The sequence below is a fragment of the Haemorhous mexicanus genome, chromosome 5 (genome assembly GCF_027477595.1).
Source record: "Haemorhous mexicanus isolate bHaeMex1 chromosome 5, bHaeMex1.pri, whole genome shotgun sequence".
Taxonomy (NCBI): Eukaryota; Metazoa; Chordata; class Aves; order Passeriformes; family Fringillidae; genus Haemorhous; species Haemorhous mexicanus.
Window position 1 is genome coordinate 46,052,682 of NC_082345.1, and position 20,002 is coordinate 46,072,683.

A 20,002-nucleotide genomic window follows, 5' to 3' on the forward strand; every position below is an offset into this window, starting at 1 on the left:
CTTTCATTTAATGGAGATAAGCAAGTGTAGGCATGTAGAGTTTATATACTCCAGATTCAGGTGGGAGAAACAAGAAAGTGTAGCTGGGGTCCTAGTGAATCTTTTGGATGAGAAAACAGTAGCACAACAGTACTGGAAAAACCTGCTAGCTGAAGGGGACAGGAAAATACTACAGATCACAACACAGCGTGAGGAACTATTCTGGGTATTCAGATATCCATTTCTTTCTGACATCTTTATCATGAAGACCTGGAAATCTCAGGACTATCTGTCTCCATACTGAACTGGAAGGCCCAAGCCAACAATCATCTTACAGGTGTCTGGGTACTGCCTTAAGCACACTGGCAATGTTGTCACAGAATGGATGGTGGCAACAAACCAGCCATGGCCTGCCAGCTCCCCAGTTACCACCAACGAGTCCTGGTGACTGCAGAGCTCCAGCAGAGCAGTGTGACACAGGGCTCTGCTGTGCAGCACCAGAACATGACAGGGGTCTGCCCTCTGAATGCATTTCCCACAGGATTAGGCAAGGAAGCAGCAATACTCCTCCTTGTACAATCACATCCTGCTTCCTAGTTATAAAATGGATTAAGGCTTAGCTATTTAATAAAAGCTTGTAAAACCATCTGTAATGGCTTAATCAAAACTTGTCTCAGAAAATATTAATGTCTCCTCTGTCCACCATATTAAGCATTGTTTGTGTGAAGATTTTCTTTAGAATGTGTTTGTATCCAACAGTGGTAGTGAATCCAGACTGAACTGTTCCTTACCCATTTCAAGATACTCATAAAATAGTCCAAGTTTTCCAATGGGTTGGAGGTGGTAGTCATGTTCCCAACGTGGAACAACTTTTTCTGATCTAGCAGCTGCAGAATATCTTCCAATTAGATTCTTGACCAAACTATCAGACAGGGAGGAAAAGAACACTAACATTGTTAAAAGAACCTAAAAAGTTCAGTAAATAAAATAAATAAATAAATAAAAAAAAGGCATTTCATCTTTTATATTTCTGCTATAGGTTTAAACAATGGATTTATTTATTTATGAATAATTCAAAACTTTCTTCCTAAGAAAGGCAACTTTTGTTGCCTTATCCTTAAAGTGGGTTTTTACAAGCCATAAATAAGAGTGTAAATATACCAGAATCACAGTGATTTATATCTACTAAATGAGTTAAAATATTAACTTGTACATGACCTTTAAAATCCCAATGTATAACAACAAATCATTCCAATCAATATTAAGCAAGTCTTCAGTTTAACATTGTCATATTTACCTCAGTTTTGAATATTCAACATGAAACACATTGAGTTTGACTTGCAGAGGAAGGAAGAATTTCTGATTAGAATTAAAATCAGTTAAAACAAGAGAGACAGGAGCCCAGACTACCAGACCAAAAAAGACTCCAAGGACAAGTCTTATTCTTTCAGAATACAATATGCACTTACCAAACTCAGTGACCAAACGTCTGAAGGCATCAAGCAAAACAGTATTTTTCAACTATGAAAGAGCAGATTACTGAATAGTTTGAACTTACGGAACAAGCACTTCTTGAATGTTGTTCCAGATAGCTTTCCCTCCCACTATGATGGCAAGCTGGGTTGTGAGCTCGAGGAGACATCCACCTGGATCACACTGAAGGTTGGGAGAGACAGGAAAATTTTTTTGAGGTTGGTTAACTTTTCAGGCATGAATGAATCATTTAAAATTATGCATCCCTGATTTATTAAAACAACATTACTGAAAGCAATCAAAGAAGACTGTCTAGGCAAACCGTTCCAGCAAGGTGTGGAAAAGCCAAATCCAGGCCACATATGGTAGTATGACAGACTACCAGTGAAAGAGTGAAATACTAGGTGAAGTCATGCAGCTCTGTGCTATCACCAGGTCAGGGTCACCCAGCAAAATAGGAATGCTTCTACTGATACTCTCTCCCTTCTGTGTGCCCAGTCACAGATTGTAGGACCATGGTAAAATACAGTTTTCTGGGTATGTGTAATACATTTCTAAGCCCAGCTGGTCTTGTGCCACATTCTTTTATGCTAGGGGTTAGTAAGGAAATAATTACCTAGGGAGGCAGTCACTTTTAAATCCTAATGTTAAATATGTGCAACTATGTTTTACTTTATGTACTCCAAACTGCAGCACAATACCTGGACTAATTATACATTGTACATTCTTACCTCTTCATTGCGATACTTTCCCAGCCAATAAACTGGACTTCCAGGGTGACCTACAAATTTACCCTTAAAGAAAGCTATGTAGAAGCATGAAGAATAGTAGTTGACAAACTGGAACAAGAACATCTTTGTGGTCAGACTGTTTTCATAATCAGTTTGTGTCCTTGGAAGTTCTGCAACGAAAGAAAATAAATTTAAATAAATAAATTTTAAAAACCCCAACCCAAACGACAAGTAACCTACAAGCTGTTCTAGAGCTTCAGCTGCAAAGTATCTGCACGCCTCATATTCCTTTATATGACTGAGAGCATTATCATTTAGATTGTACCTAATCCCCATGTATACTGTAACCATTATATAATTCTAAAACTGTTGCAAAAAGAAAATAACTTGTTACCTGACAATAAAGAAAGAGAAGAAGCAAAAATTCTAATAACTCAGGGGAAGAAAAAGCACCCAAATCCAACGGATTTGACAAAGATGCAAATGTAACACTTTGGACTGGTGAAACAGTATTAAGTAAAAATACCACACTACTTCATGCATCCAAAGTAAAATAGCTACTTTAATGTTGATGGCCTGGATATAGAGAATAATATTATTTGTGACTGTTTATCTGTTTAAGAACATCAGAGTGGTACGTAGCTTTGGAATGGTGATCTTAGTTCACTTATTTACAAGAAAATAGCTATTTTCCCCATACACAAAAGCTAATATAATTGATCTGTTTTCATAAACCTTGGTTGTTGTAGTAATTTTCTTTGCTTTGTATGTTTCACAAGCACAAAACTGTAAATGATCGATCTTTCATGCTGCCTATGTAAGGTCTTTTCAGGCAAAGAACTAATATCATATTTCTCTGATATTGAGAAAATCTATACTGGAAAATTTCTAGGTGGTATTGTGTGATTTTGTGGGAAAATTCGGAAAGGTGTGGTACAGGTGTTCACCTATTGTAATACCTACTATACATATAAATGCTATTTTTTTCTAGCTATTTTACCCTAGGTTTCCATCCGAGAAATGAGATTTCTCAGAGCAGCAGCATACCAAAGTCAGTGATCAGGATTGCCACTTTCTCATAGACGATGTTGAGAATCATAATGACAACAAAGCTGATGAGGGAAGCGGTTACTGACGTGGCCGTCTGTGGAGTCAAGTACTTGCGGATGGCCTCCGTTCCATTGATGTGCTGTGACAACTTTGAAGAGAACACCAGGAAAACTGAGAGCCTGTAGACAATGATTCCAACAACTGAAGCAATAATCAAAAGGATCTGCCAAGGGAATGCAAGAAAGATGTTCATGTTCAGCCACCGGTGTTAGGAAAAAGTGAGTTCAAAATACTTTTTATGATAGGCAAAAGGAAAGCAATTTTGTGCCTGTCATTATATTCCAAGAAGATAATAAAATAAGATACAAAGCAATAAATAGAGAATAGCATTTTTTTCATGTAGCATAGTAAATCTGCAGGAAGGAAAAGAGATGGTCTGTTTTATGACTAATAACAAGGGTTTTTACTGATGTAAGCCAATATAACAAGAAGTGTAATCAAATCTTGCACCTCAAGGCATGTGATGTGAGAAAACACTTCATATTGGACAATTGGCAGGATGGTAAATGTACCAGCTAGTCTACATTGATTATGGAAGGGGCTGCACCTTCCCTTCCACAGGATACTACTACAGACTACAGACCCCTCCAAGGAATAGAAAAAATTTAAGTCATGCAGTCTGCAGGAATTGCATTAATGATCCAGGCACCCCATCTTGCTTGCCATCTCCTCTTTCTGTCTCTCTTCCTGCTTTTATTTTTTGCTAGTTCTCTAGCTATCATTCAGTTTAAGGTCCACAGGCTGTGTATCTTTTCTTCACTATCTCAGCAAACTGCCATGAACTACCTTCCCTGACCCTGCACACAGTAACTGCGCCGTAACATAAGCGACAAACCCAGAACAAATCTCTTCCCTCCAACATGAAGTCTGGCCTATATAAATCCAACTGCAAATCCGTATTCTTTCCTTTGTGTCAGTGCTGAGGCTCTCCTGGGCTGCCAGACACCACTCTATCTCCTCTCTGCATCCTATCGCTGAGAATGAGGTCTTTTCCAGCTGCTATTTGTGCTACAGATGAGGAGCGTGCTAAAACACAGAGCTCTGCAAGGCAATCTCTCTGGGCCTGCTCATTGTGTTATATATTGTGTCATGGTTGACTGGACTGCTTTCAAGGTTTAGTTTTAATTAAAGTAGCAGCTCTGGAAGATTAAAGAGCGCCCAGCTTTGCTCTGTTAAGTGAAACACAAAACCTGAAAGAGGTCATGGACTGTGAGACACAATATGGAAGAACACAGCTGGAACAAATCAGACAGAAACTAGCAAGGAGGAGAGCACATAAACCAAAGTCTTCCCCTTACTGCTCCCCTAAAAGCAAAGGCATTTGTCTTAAAATAATGAAGGAAAAATTAATGGACCACCTTCCCAAGCATAACTCACAAGCTACAGCTGCAGGATATTTTGATACTGTGTGCTAATGACTATTGGGTGACAACAGCTACTTCTCCATGTGGGTCCATACCTTATGGGCTTGATTTATGCATGAGATGGAAATCCAGCTGAACCTGTTCCATTCTCATTTTTTATTCAGTTCAGGAGGACAGTTACTAGAAAAGTGAATTTATGAGGGGAAAGAATAAGATAAGAACTTTACCCAGAAGAAGATGGCACTTGTACAGAAAGTCATCCGTACGCACTTCCCACATGCAGTGTATGGCACGTGTTCTTCTTGCTGTAAAAGATTAGGAAACAGATCAAGAAAGCACACAATCTTCTTTCTTTTTTTTTTTTTTTTCTTTTGTGTGTGCTCCAATTGAACTCTTTATTGTACTGAGGGCAGAAAAAAAGAAAAAAAATTCCTTGTTTTGTTTCCTGGAAACTCAACATTTATTTACGATTTCAGAAGTCATGCCTGATTACAGGTGCCTTTTTTCGCTGCCCCTTCTAAGACAAAAATTACTTCCATAGAGGTAGAGGGTCCTCAGATCTTACTGACTTCAGCCATTACAGGGCACATAGTCTTTGTGCATGGACCCATCCTTCCTGGCTGATCATGGCATCCAAGGTCATTATTTTTCAAAATTCAATGGCTAAATTTAGCGGACACTAAAAATTTTGGTCCTTGATCTCTGTATTTCTCAATGTATTCCATATGAAGAATGGGATGGCTTCCCCAAGGAAAATGACTAGCTCAATGTGGTACTGTGGAAATTCACTTAGTCTTTAAAGAATCTCTGAGGATCAAAATAAAATATTTTAGCAAATTCTTCACTCTTTGAACTGTCTGAAAGCAACTTTCTAGCTATGACTTTATATATTCAAGGTGGCATAGGTTTATAAGCTTTTAAACAGGATGAGTTTTTTGATAGCACAAGATATAAAAAGAAGATCTATATAGGATACATTCAACTATGGCAGTTAATTTTGAAACTTTTCAAGTGCCCTCTAATAAACATTACTATAACGTGGATGGAATGTGAAAGCAGTGCAAATGATTAGACAAAAGACAGAGTAATCTATTGACAGAGAATAATAAAAAGTGAAACTGAACTTGAGTAAGCTGCCAAAGCTAAAGCTATTGAAATGTATAATAAATAGAAATCTAAACTAAGATCCTCATAAATATGAATCCTCTGTCATTGAAATGAGGTTTATCCTTGTCTCTGCAAGTTTGTTGTTATTAATCATAATTTCATCCATATGCACTTAGCAACAATAGCTATTTTATACATTTTTCAAATAGAAACATCTTCGGTTAAAAAACATTCCTGGCATAATATCTAATGATGTATTGTTTCCCTTTATTCACCTTTTTTTCCTTGATGCATTCCTAGGTAAAGATAGCAAATGCTCTTTGATCTTGGCCTCTGGCAGCAACAATTTATAATTTCTTGGGGGTTTTAATAAAGTAGACTTAGTCTGCTAAGCTGGGGATGATGCCTACTTCTGTTTATTTAAGACAGAGGAACCTCAGCAGTGCAATGTCCTCCCTCTCCCTGCATCTGTACTTTATCAAGTCACTGTTTTCAGACCAGCTTATCAATTTGAGGCACTGCTGATTTATAAAGCTCCAGTCCTGATTCACCATTTTCATACTGTCTGCTCACAGCATGCCCACACCAGTTGTGAGAATATTCTTTACCTGTGTGATTTCATTCATCACTACGTGAGTGCAGCGAGCTTCGTATTCCGGGCGAACTTGCTCTTCTTGCTCTAAGTACTCAACTGTGTCCCATTCATACTCCAGCTCAGCCTGCCGTCGCTTCCAGAACTCCAGGAAAAAGGTAACTATCCAAATGATAGACAAAATGAGCAATACCATGGGATATATATATATATATGTTATAGCCCCTCTGGGCTATAGCACATGGCTCAGTATTCCATACAACTTTTCAGAGACATGGAATAAAGCCTTTATTGGCTAATGCAACGGGTGAAAACAAGTGGATCTACTCCTATATGCAGTTATGATTTTGGATGTATATGTACTTTAATATGAGAAACCTGAGGTAAATGGTGGTGTAACCACATGCTAAAGAATGTATATACTCTATTTATGTATTTTCTTTCTGCCAAAGGCCAAAATATGAGCACTTTGGATTTTATATTACAGACCACTTTGAAAAAGTTTAATATGGGATACTTAAGAAACTAAATTGTTTGGATATGTGAAGAAAAAATGCTGTAAAGTGCAGACTTCTAGAAAAATTAAACTCAGTATGCGAAAAATTGTCACAGGGAAGAGCTTATACTCATTCATGCTGCAATTTTTGTGTCGACAAGTTACAAAGTTAACTTTGTAGACTACAAAACCAATGTTTGTTAAGGTAAAACTGCCTAAATACAGCTGTCTTTCCTGTTCTGCTAGCACAAACCTGAAGAGACTGCAGGTCTTTTGTACGGCATGGAGCTTAGAAACTCCCTGGGCTGGGCCAGCTGTTTCCCTGGACTGTGGTCCTGCAGCTGGAAGTGCTGAGGGATCAGGTACACAGATGCCTAAATGGTAATGGTTAAACAGGAATCCAGCCAAACTCATGGCCTTGTCCCAAGACATTACACAGGCAGATCTGGCAGCAGAGGCAATGACAAACCCAGATGGGAAGGCTGGGAGGAGCTCAGGATGCTGGGTGTCAGTACCATCCTCCCTGGCACACACCTGAATGCTTCTTTCTTGCAGAGGGTGCAGTCTCAGGTTGAATGAGTGGTGTGGCTCTGCAGCACTGTTTCCAGGAGGAATAGTACCCAATCACTTCACTTTCATTGCTCTCATTGTCTGGGAGTAATTAACCCTACAATTTGGGATTTTTTTTTACTAGTTTGGCCCCTCATTCTGAATGATGAAACCTCAGCAGCATGCAGTTACAAGCCCAAACATTATGTCTAAAATCAGGTGTGGTTGAAAAATCCCAAACTGAAACATTTGAAAGCCAGAAAACTCCATGGGCTGGGCGGTGAGATGACCTTGGCATCTGCAAACGCAGAACTCCAGAAAACCCTGCTCCCCTGATTACTCAGGGGCCTCTTTCACAACTTCTCCGCCCCTTCATGCTTAGAAGCAGCAAGGACACTGGAAGCAGAGGACCAGAGGATCTCATCTGCCTTCTCCTGCAGAGCAAGGACATTAGTCTTCCATAAACCTTTAATTGCTGCCCAGCCCAAATCACAGGAATCTACAGGCCAAACTGATTTGTTCCAGCTGCAAATTCAGCTGCTGCTAGAGAGCCCAGAAGTGCAGGGACTCCTTCTGTGATGATGTGCTAACTGTGACAGAAGAGCACATAACACAGGGACAACTCACCCAGCCCCCTATTAGCTGTGCTGTGTCTTTCAGAGCAGGAAAGGAGCTCCTGCTGGATTTGCCATTTTCCTTTTATCTTGAAGCAAGATTGTTTCAACAGTGAAAACACATGACATTTCAGAATCAGGAGATCAAAGCAGTCATTTCATGTCCTTTTGAATGGTGTCCCCTTTTGTGTGCTCCCCAACACTGCCCTTCAGGCTGGCCCAGGTATTCTGCCTCTGAAGCTGTGCCACCAAGGTCTGGGAAGAGGTGCCTCCATTAGAGAACATTTCTTGGCTTAACTGACCTTACTCAGGGAGGGGATCCAGGAGTGGCAGCAAGTGAATTGGAAGCTGCCTCTAGTTCATGACCTTTGCCAATCTAGTCTTACCAGCAAAGGGAGAATTGGCAGAGCATTAATGTATAAAAAGGGCTAACTCCTGAGGCCAAATTCCCTGGTGTTTTATAGTGCTTTAAGAGTTTTGAAGGGAATACACACAAGAAAATATGCTCTTATTAGAAGCGTATTGATGATAATGATGCAATAATGTATCTAAGAGTCTAGTATTAATTTTAATTGTTTTGGACAAGGAGGTCTAAAAAAGTAATAGAGCAAGATGAAGATTACAGCTGGAATTACACCAGGACCACGGGTCATTTGGATTCAGTACAATTTTGGCTGAATTTCTGTAATATAATTCACCTCTTTATATAGTGGACTTGCAACAAGAATACTAATAGACCTTGCAGCCATCTCTATAACCATGAAGCTTAACTTTGTAATTATTGCTCCTGGAATCATTCTTCAAAACAGGAAACACAATTTTAATTAAAAACCAAATTGCCAATAAATTAACTCTTGAAGTGATGGGAGAAGATTACATTAGTATCAAACTTCTAATAACTTTTAATTTAGTGAATTCCCTGCTGGTATTTTGACTGCAGCATATGTTTAGGGAAAAAACTTCTTTTTGAAGTTATACATTTCATCTTACATTTCTTTCAAGCAAGAGTTATTTTGAAGCACTTTAGGTCATCACAGGAAAATGAAATAAAAATACAATATATTTTACAAAGAAAGCAAATTTTGCATTCTTGTCAGCCTCTATATGAATTCAAAATATTACATGAGATACATTCTCTATAGCACCTGGTATCAGACCTAACATGGAACTTACTTCCACAATTACTGGATAAGACACTGCAATAAAAGCCAATTAACAAAGCTGCTAATACGAATAAAATAAATTGTTTCTAGGGAAATAAACCTTGCCTAATCCCTTGAATATAGCACCAAGTGTTTTCACCTGTGAGAAACATCCTGGTTTCATATATATTTTCTCTGCTAAAATATAAACCTCGTGCTTGTAACCTGCTGTAACCTACCACACTTTTTACAATCAGCTTCTTAAATAAAGACAGAAGGAAGAAATTCCTGGGAAATAGAACAAATTACTATTTTTCAATTGCATTGTGCATTTACACAGCTGTTAATAGCACAAGCATCTCCACAAGTCTTTGGGAAAACACCCCAGCTCCTCTGACAGACATACTTCAGCATGTGGCTGGCTCCTGCTGGATGAACATGTAGCAGTCTTACCCACCTCCCTCAGAATTTTCTTCAAGTCATCAAGACAGAGCAGATCCCGAAGATTAATTTTTAAGACTACAATTTTTTGTTTATTTATGGTAACTTCCTGTGAATGTGCTTGTTTTCTATGGAACTACTTTCCAGTGAATTCCTAACTGCTAGCAAATGAAGTCAGTACAAATTTATCCTTGGCTGATGCTGGAGGCTTGGCCAAAATTAGATAACAAACCACAGTTGCTGAAAGTGACTTACCCCATATTCCCATAAATACTGCAAACACCAGTGTTCCATAGCTATCAAATATACAGAGTTTCTGGAAAAGTGGAAAAGAAAAAAAGTCTCAAAATATAACTGACCATTTTTATTCTTCTACACCAACCCAGAACAGAACCCAGAAGCTGCTTACTGAAAATGTTGATTTTCACTTTTTATGTAGTTTCATAAACAACCCTTGTGGATCGTTGTTTCCTCAGTTTCTGTCCATGCACACCACTCTCCAGTAAATCAAGAAAATTAAATGCAAAGTTCAGAATTAAAAATAAAAGCCATATATGCATTATGAGGGATAGTAAAATGGTGTGCTATCAAACTTCCTTCCATCTGTTGCTTACTAAGAGGAAAAACAGTGCTTCTGGTCTGGGAACTCAGGGTAGAATTATGGATTTTTAGTACAGCCACTAAGGCCATGGGCACATCTGGTTCTCATAAGCAGGATAACAAATAAGTTAGTTAGTAAAACCACACTCTGATGAAATACCTCTGTGGTCACTATCTCCCTTTTTTTTTTCCCATTATAGCCTTTTCCCTGCAATCTTATTTCTTTTACTGTGTAAGTGTGCTGATGCAACACATTAAATTTGGGCAAAATATTTTTGATGAATAGCTGAAAAATTGCAGTTTTGGGATTGAATCTAGGGAGAGAAATGATGAAAGGCTAACATTAGCTTAGTGAGACAAGGTAATGGGGAAGGAAAGTGAGGCTCCTTTTGACAGGAATAAAGAGCAGATAACAGGACATGGCTTTGTGACAGCTTCTGTCATGGCCAACACCAGCCTCTCCTTGTACCCATTTTCTCCTTGGCAACACGGATCAAATTCAAGGCATAGATCCAGATAACTTCTTCATGCAGGGAGGAGGCAGAAATTAGAAATGTCAAAACAAGCTTTAAATGTTTCCTTAGAAAAATTGATTCAGAGCTACTGAATCAAGGCTTGAACTGAATCTTTCCTTCCCTCGAAAAGAAGTACCCCCAAAAGAAACCAATTTTCAATTGAAATAACATTTTATTCTCCTATCAAATATCAGCAGCAATGTGAAATAAAAAAGACTAAATTATTAATCTTAGATCAAGTTGGAGCAATTAATGCTGTTTTTACTTTTTGAAGTTGAGTCACTGTACCAAAAGGAACAACTAGTTGCACATCTTTAGCAGTTCTGCAGGACGCTGATGGAGGACCAACATTGTTTTATATGTAGTACTAGAAAAAGTGCAACTAGGGTTCAAAAGTGTGTCTAGAAGCTGTAAATGTAGTTACCTTGGATGATTCACAAGTGATGGTGAGGTTCCAGTAGGTACATACTCTATCACACTGAGGGCACATTATGATGTTACCTCCTATGTTGGGGTCACATACTTCTTGGCTAAAAACAAAACTAGTCAGTGACTCAACAACACTAAATGATTTTTTAGTCCTTTTTCACACATGAAGACAGTGCAATAATCTCAGGGAATTAAGGAATAATTTACCAGTGATCTGCACTCAAGAATTCCACCCCCACCCCTTGCCCTGGCAACATATCCCCATTTCCATTCATAGTCCTCATCTCAAAAATGGATACCCATAAGGAAAATAATTTCTATTCCTTGTACATGGTAGTAATTCTCAAAACTGCCCACATTAAAAATAAAACAGCTCTTAAAAGATGTCACTCTCTTCAGTAGGAAACTCACAGTTGCACTGTGGCTCACACTTGCTATTGTAGCAAGTCTAAAGGGAGAAGGCAGAGCAGCACTGCCTAGCAGAACAAGGAATAGCTGCAGAGCCCCAAGGACTTCCCTGTGGTCTCCTAAACAGGATCAGACTGGAAACTGTGCAGAGGGGAGCTGCTGCAAGGATTCACAGGTTTACAGATCTATCTCCTAAGTGTGGTGGAGGCTGAAAGGGAATGTACTTGCCTTACATCACTGGGGTAAACACCAGGGAGAGAGCTGAGCTGGTTAAATGAATTACAAGTCTGGCAAAAAGCTAAATGGGTATAAATTGGGCACAGGAGTGGAGCTGTGGAATAGCCCTTCAGCATGGAATGTGAACACCCTTCCAGGAGGGGGTATACAACTGGATGGTCTGTAGGTCCTTTGACACAATGCCATCATTTTTTTTCCCTGGGTCATTTGGCCATGATTAAATTTTGTTGTGTTCTGATGAGAGAAGCTGTGTCATGGCTATGCCTTGACTTCCAAGGTATCCTAAGCAGCTGAAGGCCCCTGTGCTGTTGCTTTTCCTATATTTTCCCAAATTAGAGGAAAGAAACTTTTAACATCTTTGTGTATCTAGTGGAAGGATTACCACAGTGAAAATTATGTATTATGGCAATTCGTGTTGACTTCTGACTGTAACTCTTTTCTTTGTGTTTCTACACTAGGTATGGTGAACCTCATGCAAAATATAAATAAAATTGTGAAATAGCAAACTCCCAGATGTCTATCACTGTAATGGTCCATGGATATCCATTATTCATCTAATATTTTATGCCTTTGCCTTCAAATCCACCATGGCAGTTGTTCTTGGGCCCCTTAATTTTGTTTCCTTCATTAAGCAGTGTCTTGCAAACTGTCCCCCCGTGTACAGGACTGATCAAAATTGTGTGTGATACTAAACCAGGCCTGATCAGGTACCTCCATGTGCAGTTGTCCTTTGTCAGGCATCCATACAGAAAACAGCCAACTCCTACAACAGCAGCCACAGTCAGCATATTTGTGTAAAAGCCCAGCCAGGCAAAGTAGATGCCAATTTTCTCTCCATAGTATTTCCTGTGGAAGAGAAAGGTGTTGGTTTTGGGTTTTTTTCCTGAAATGCAAGTAAATTTGCATTTCTGTTTCAAATGGCTCTTCATTTCACACATTTTATGCCAACCCATATTGTCATAGTCCTCTGGTTTCAAGTTTGGGATTGCAGTAGTATTGCTTTTGTAAAAGGATAGAAATGGGGGGGGGGGGGGGAGGGGAGGGGAAGGAAAAAGAGAAAAGATAATGGCTCGCAAATTTTAAGAGGTTGCCTTTTCATAAACCAGATCATCATGAAACCAATCTCAAATTATGCTCCTGTGCATGAGCTGATCTGGGTGTATCTTCCCTCATAGCTGACCTGTGTCTCTGACTTCCCCAAAACCAGACCTATTACGTAGATTTCTCTTTCTCCCTGCCTTAGTCCAGTGCCAGTTACACCCACCTGATGAAATCCAGGGGTTGCAGTTTGAAAATGTTTTTAGGATGAGCCCATTCTCTGTAGAGGAGATATCGCTCACTCGGGCACCTGGGATCAGTCGACAGGTGCCTAAAACTTGACTGCAAAACAGAACGAGCATGAGAAGATGGCACTAAAATCTAACCAGAGCAGCTCATCCCTACAGATGATCTCTATGCCACAAAGCTAGAGTCTGGAGTAGCTTTTAGACAGTCTTACTGCAAGCTAGGAAAAGGAGCAGCAGCTCTGGGAGCACACCAGGATTCAGGATAGAAGACTGTCAGAAAGGCACTGAATGCTAAAGCAAATGCTGTACATATGTGAGCTGAAAATAACAGGGACTCATCATGAACTTAATCAAAGCACATGTCAGCATCTTGGCACTTAGGAATAGAAAATAAAAAAAGGATCCATTCTAATTAGAGAACAGGACTGAACTAAAATGGATTTTAAGTAGCTTTAACATGCTACACATGCTTTGCTTCAAAATAATACTGTATTAGAATACAGGCTGGAAAGACTGAGGGAAAATCCAGGGCCTCTAGTCTCTATTTTAAATTTAAAAGAGAGTTCACCTGGAGATAATCTTTGTATTTCTTAGTAGGCTATTAAAAAAGATATTTCAATAAAACCTGTTTTGTTTGAGACATTTTCCATTCTATACCTGTGATGCAACAACATGAGTAATGTTTGCAGAAATCTGCTACTTTTCATTTTCAGCATAGCTGTTATGTGTAATTTCAACTGTATAAAAAGACAGTCATTAATTACTAGTCATACTGAGTCCAAATTCCCCATGGCATGACAGAAATATTCTGCAACGCAGGTTTTAAATCTTTAAAAGGAAACCTTAAAAATAGCTAGTCACAAATTATATGAATTCTATTCTGTAAATCTTTGATTACTTACAAGAAACATGGTTTGTCTTGATTCTGCCTTAAAAATTTCTTTGAAAACCTTGGAGGCCTCCTAAATATTTTAAGCCAAGTCCATGCAGCTGAAGCAGTTATCATTCCTGACCTCCCATGTTCTCAATGTCTCCTCGACAGAACACACCTTGGACACAGAATGGTGGCTCTGAGGGGGACAAGTTGGGATGCTGCAGTTATGCAATAGATAGAATACAGAAAATCAGCCCACAGTCTTTGCTCGCTTTGCATCCACAGCCTCACGTGGAGTTTTTTCTTTGTCAGTTATTCTGAAATCTGATTTTTTTCTCCTTGTGTTTTTTGGTGCTATTGCTAGCCTCAGTATACAAAACAATTTTCAGTATAAATTTCTTATTCAAATTATATCATTTAAAAAGCTTCAGAAGTGTAGCTGCAAAAGCTGTATTTTTATTATTGTGAGGTGAAATTGAAACCAGTGAAGGTTTGCCCTGCAAGATTCTGATGAAACCTGTGAGGCATTGGACTGGCTGGGCAGAGTCTTCCTATAGAAACCTGAGTCTCATGCATGTATGCTGCAATGTTTGGGAACCAAGGGACTGCTTCTCACTGTGCAAGGCTTTCACACATCCTAAAATGAGATTTGTAGTCTACATCTTTATCAACAATGTTGATAGGAATTTTAATATTGGAAAATTGCATACTAACAAAACGTTGGTTTCGGACTGATAATGTGTCATAGGAGCTGTCTCTCAGTCCAGGTGCTTTACTGAAACACATCTCCCAGAAAATACAAGTCTAAGAACTCTCAAGTGAAATATATTGTTTTTCCTTTATAGAAATACACTTTTAACCAACAGTGCTTTGGAAGAAAATCTCTTTAGCAAAACCACATCCTATTCTTCTATGTAGATATAATACCAGTCCAGGAATAAGGCAATGAATAGTGCTTCTATCCTTTGATATACCTAGAGGATATATATAGAGCTAGATATAGTTCAGACTTCTAGATGTAGTTCAGACCTCTATTTCAAAGTGTATTTTAGTTACAAGCACCAGGCTTACATCATGAAGGGGAAATGCTGCTTTGTAGATTCCAGTGTCCAGTAATTTGTTAATGCCAAACTTTTTCACATTATTTTTTGTTGCGTATTCCACACGGGACAGGATAAAATGAACCTGAAATTAAAAAAATATATATTTTTGTGTCCTTGCAACCTGAAAGAAATCATATACAGCTATACCTGTATCAGCATACAATCAAGTTAAGAAAATTAATTGGACAGGGTGTACAATCCATTCAAATGCCTCCTTTAAATTCAGGTGGAAGAGAAATAGGATAAATGTAAGTAAAGTTTTCCTTCTGGATCACACAGGACTGTTGCATCCCAAACATTTTTAATTTTTTAGGATGTTCTAGTGAAGGTAATTGCATTGATTTGATAAAAGGAATAGCTTCTTTTTATGGGTAAATGCTAGAAATACTCCATGGACTTACAATTCGGCTTCTAGTTGCAGGATTGAAAAATGTGTCTTTGTCTTGGATGTAGAAGTTGGACAAATGTTCCTTTTGAAAAGGGGCAGTGAAAAACTCTTGCTCAGGTTTGATGATATTTTCGTCCACCCTGAAGAGTCTACTGAACCAGTTGAAAGCTGACTTTCGGGTTTTCAGGTCATTGTGTTGCAGGGGCAATTTGATGTGCATAACCTCGGCGTACGTGCACAGCACTTCCCAAGGTGCATGCACTTTCACAAAAATAAGTTTCTCATCCAAAACCTGAGATGAAAGAATATTGAAAATAAGTATGTAAGCGAAGAACTTCTCATTTTAGCAATTCTTGAACTCCCTAGACTATCCTTCTCTTTACAGCTCATAGATGACCTACTCAAAGTTGCATTCATTGTCCATCCCAGCAAATATATCATTGGCTTCTGTAAAAGCGCTGACATGAGGAAACACCCAGGCAAATGAAGGTATATAAAGGTACCTAAAAAAGACAGTTAAATCTTCCCTTAATGCCTTAATGTTTACATCTCTGCAAAGTACTTTACAAAGCAATTTAAGTGTAATACTTTGCCCATACAGGGTCATTAGGACTCTTTTTACTTCTAGTTTGACAGGGCAGGCATGGCTCCATGGCTCCATGGCCAGCAACTCCCCAGCAGCTCAGTTACAACCCAGTGTGATGGGAGCAGCCTAGGCACTCATGGGTGCTCCTGGGCAACAAGAATTTAGAGAGAATGGGGAGAGGGAAAGGGAAATTAGATGAAACTGCTGAAAAAGACAGCATGGGGCACATTTGCTCCCACTGGAATGCCCCAATCAGCAGCAGTATGCAGTGGGAGCCCTGACAGCCACTCCTGCCTCCTGCCCACACGTGGCCTGTAGACCTACTCCTGCCCTGCATTAGTGTCAGGCACATGAAATTTCCTTATGTAGCTCATTGGCTCAGGGGCACTGGTCAGATACCTGATCCAGCCTGGGGAAAGGTCCAGTTTCAAATGTTTTTCAGTCATAATCAAATGTTTTTCAGTCATAACCACAGCAGAGCTATTGAAGACTGCAACATGTAAGTATCGCACCAGATCTGCAGCAGCCCACCGGACAGCAAGCATTTACTTCTTTATGAATGTGAAGAACCAGACTGCATTCTTGGACATGCAGCAGGAGCCCTCACTGCAGACTAATAAATACTGTGATGCCATAGATTCTGAGTCTAATTTGGGAGGAAGGGGCAAAGCGAGTATTTCTGAAGCTCACTATAGACTACCAGACAGCAACAAATTTAGACTGGAAGTGATTGCCCTGGAGAGGGAGACAGATGGAGCACTGCAGCCCTGCAGGGTAGGAAGAAAGAGAAGGCATTCAGAGGGGCTCTAACCCTCCCTGCCAGAGACAGCAGCTCTGCAGCTGGTGTGCATTACCTCGGTGCTCTTGAACTGCCTGTAGGCGACATCGCAGCCTTTTGAGAAAGGGTCACGCACTGCTCTTCTGGCAGGGGCATTCTGCCCCAGACACACACTAGCCTCCCACCTGTACTACACAGAGTATGGGAAGTACCTCTCTGCAGGGTACAGACAGTAATTTTTATCTTCCAAGCTCTGAGCAAACATGAGCTATGTAATCTCCCAGCTTCATGATGTAATCTTCCAGCTTCCCTTCTTTTATTTTGCAGAGGAAGGAGAAGACATAAGTTTAAAGAGATATTGCATCAGATCTCAAAGACACTGCTAATGGAAGCAAGGTAGGCCTTTTTTCTTGAGAGGAGAGAAATCTTACAGTGAATTAATATATCCAGTTTCCTTAATCCCATAGGGACAGCTGTGCTCTCAGAACAGCCATTCACACAGAGAATAGCACTCACCGACCTCGTCGCCTCTAGTTGCAAGCCATTGTTTATCAGGTTTGATTCATATACTTGTCTCTTCCTCTGTTAAAATATATTGAACACTGTAAAACATCTGTTCCAACTTTGACAAAAATGTATGCATAGAAAAATGGAATTGCCTCCCAAAACCATTCTTATGTTATCTCTATCTCTTGATAGCTACTGCGGTGATACGTACAGTCCTACCTTCTAATTAATCTGGAGCAGTTTTTTTGTCTGATTTGCAATTTTGCCCTCAGATGCAATTGTGGAGAACTTATCCTCTCGGTTTCTGGTACTTTACAGAGGAGTAAGTGTGACTCAGATTTTGAAAATTTGTAAATCTACTACAAAATTTGTAAATTTTAATCTCTTTTGCCTTTAGTCACTAAGTGAACTACATTATTCTTCCTTTAGAAAGTCTTCATCTCAAATGCTTTCCACCCCACTTTCCTTCCAGGAACCTGTAACTTCATGCTTCTTTCACAGTAATCATATGCATTCACACAGTGGTTCAAACTGTGTATGCCAATATATTTTAGTCCATGGACTACATCCCCAAAGGAAGAAGCTGAGAGCTATAGCCCTTGTAGAGTCAGTGGTGCTATTCCAGGAGCATTTAATGTCCTAAGAAGGACATAAACAGTTTTTCTCAGTAAAAATCAAATTTGTGAACCATTTTAATTTCATTTCATAGTTACATAGTTACTTGGCAGATAGTGAGTTACAAAAAACCTGAAATGTCTTTCCAATCTTGAATCTGCTTCTCCATACAGATGACCTCCTCCCAAGAAACAGAAACATCTCCTTTCCCCTCAAATACAAAACATACAGCTCCATAAAGTATTTACAAGAAATTTTGAAACTCCATGTGAAGCAATCAAATTTAAGAGCTATCTGCACAAACTGGGTAGTTTCTCAATTATTTATTTGTTTATGTGAGTCAAGGGTAGCCAGCTCTCCCTGAACTACAGACTGCATGTCAAAATACCAGCCTGGGTAATGGGGGGCACCTGTAGGCAGCTGGGGCTGGGAGCTCTTAAGTGAGCAGTTTGCTGGAAGAAGATGAATTTAATGCACTGGGGACTGAGAGCTTTATTCTCGTACCAGGTTAGACTAGGGCTGCAGTGAGGTTCTCAGAATGACTTGGGGAAATTACTTCCTCCCTCCAAGATTTTTTTCATGCCACTGGTCAATTTCTTTGTTGATTAATATGTGCTTAAAGGAATTGGCATCTCCACTACAGGAACTTAAAGAAGAAGGACCCAGTGGTTTTTGTCATGTGGTTCTCTATAGCAATTCTAGCTGCCTGAAGATCTGTGCCCAGGATCCAGACCTGCTGCTACTGTGGATGACCAGAGTCAATGAATGACCCTCTAGATAAAGTCTTGGAAACTTTGATAGGTATGTAGAAAGTGGTCCTCAGGGCTAGACTCAAGGCTCACCCACTCTAGGGACAAAAAGATGCTTCAGCAAATGGGTAAAAATCTTCAGTTCCACAGGAACAGATCAGTTGTATATCTAAATAAGTTTAATCCAGTTCTTGAATATTTTAAGATGGTTATAAGTCCCCAAACAAGAAAATGCTATTTTTCCAAAACTCTAGCAAGTCTTGAAATTAATAATTATAGAACTGAATAACAATATGAACCTATTGCCTACCCCATTTATAGATTGTTACTTCCCAACTGCAGCAGCTGCATGTGAAAATGATCTCAATGGACCAATATAATATTTTGTGAAAAAGCATTTTTCTTATCTGTTTTGGGTTTTCTGCCTTTTTATTCCAGTGAATATCACCTTCTACTCGAGTTAATCACAAGAAGAGCCAAATATTTCAATGTGGTTTTTTTTTTCCTCTCATTAATACTTATCACCTGCTCCCTTATTCCTTGCATTTTTCAGGACAAAACCACAAACCCAGACTTTGATAGCACTCTTCATGGAGGGATCTCTCCATGTCTCAGAAATTCACTTGGCTATTTGAGACAGTATAATGCTGTTTATATTTTTCCTTGTATATATATATACATATATATGTGTGTGTGTGTGTGTGTAATATAGACATTTATGATGTGTACATTTAATTATCTTTGTTGTACTAACAGCTCTAACTTAAAATCGCAAATGTGAATGAGTGTTTTTCTTGCAGTAATATATTTTCTTGCATTTTCAAGATATTCACTATCTATTTAATTGATAATAACACTCTCCAGTCTCTTTTAAAGCGAAAGGTTTTCAGCCACCTTGGCTTCTAAGTAAACTATATAATGATTTCCTCTGTAATTTTTGTTTTATCAAAACTCAACTCTCTTACCAGTTCATTAATATATGTAGTACACAGCACACAGGAGTTTGTCACTCTAGTAGTAAATCTTCTGCCATTTCATCCCCCCTCTTTGCTGCTTCCATGTTCACGGGGTTGTTTCTAAAGTGAATACTACTCAGTCACAAAAGTATTTCAACCCAAGTTCTCTTTGTTCTAGCAAATAAAACAGGCAGGGGGCTAAATACCTGTTTGATTTTCTTTCTAAATAGCATAAAAATAGATGCAGAGCAATTATGATTTCCAGAAGTCTAATACTATCGTAAAAAAACTTTTAATCAGATTCCTTTAATAATTGATTATGGCAAGGAGTTCCCAAAATTAATTTTGCCCTCAAAATCTTAGATGAATGTTG

General features: G+C 39.1%; 1 protein-coding gene across 10 annotated transcripts in view; it reads right to left on the minus strand.

Annotated features, from left to right (window-relative positions):
* Positions 1–20,002, minus strand: part of ANO6 (anoctamin 6) — a 70,438-nt gene that overhangs the window by 10,117 nt on the left and 40,319 nt on the right. For 6 of the 10 annotated variants that reach the window (XM_059847035.1, XM_059847032.1, XM_059847034.1 and 3 more), the window contains 13 exons: positions 17,319–17,384; positions 15,452–15,730; positions 15,019–15,132; positions 13,052–13,167; positions 12,499–12,633; positions 11,138–11,243; positions 9,854–9,914; positions 6,373–6,518; positions 4,885–4,962; positions 3,231–3,456; positions 2,184–2,353; positions 1,538–1,635; positions 771–901 (listed from right to left, as the gene is read on the minus strand). In XM_059847035.1, the coding sequence (XP_059703018.1) occupies positions 771–901; positions 1,538–1,635; positions 2,184–2,353; positions 3,231–3,456; positions 4,885–4,962; positions 6,373–6,518; positions 9,854–9,914; positions 11,138–11,243; positions 12,499–12,633; positions 13,052–13,167; positions 15,019–15,132; positions 15,452–15,730; positions 17,319–17,384 (1,726 nt within the window). The remainder of the gene's footprint in view (positions 1–770; positions 902–1,537; positions 1,636–2,183; positions 2,354–3,230; positions 3,457–4,884; positions 4,963–6,372; positions 6,519–9,853; positions 9,915–11,137; positions 11,244–12,498; positions 12,634–13,051; positions 13,168–15,018; positions 15,133–15,451; positions 15,731–17,318; positions 17,385–20,002) is intronic. The other 4 variants (XM_059847041.1, XM_059847038.1, XM_059847033.1 and 1 more) reach the window with 2 other exon arrangements.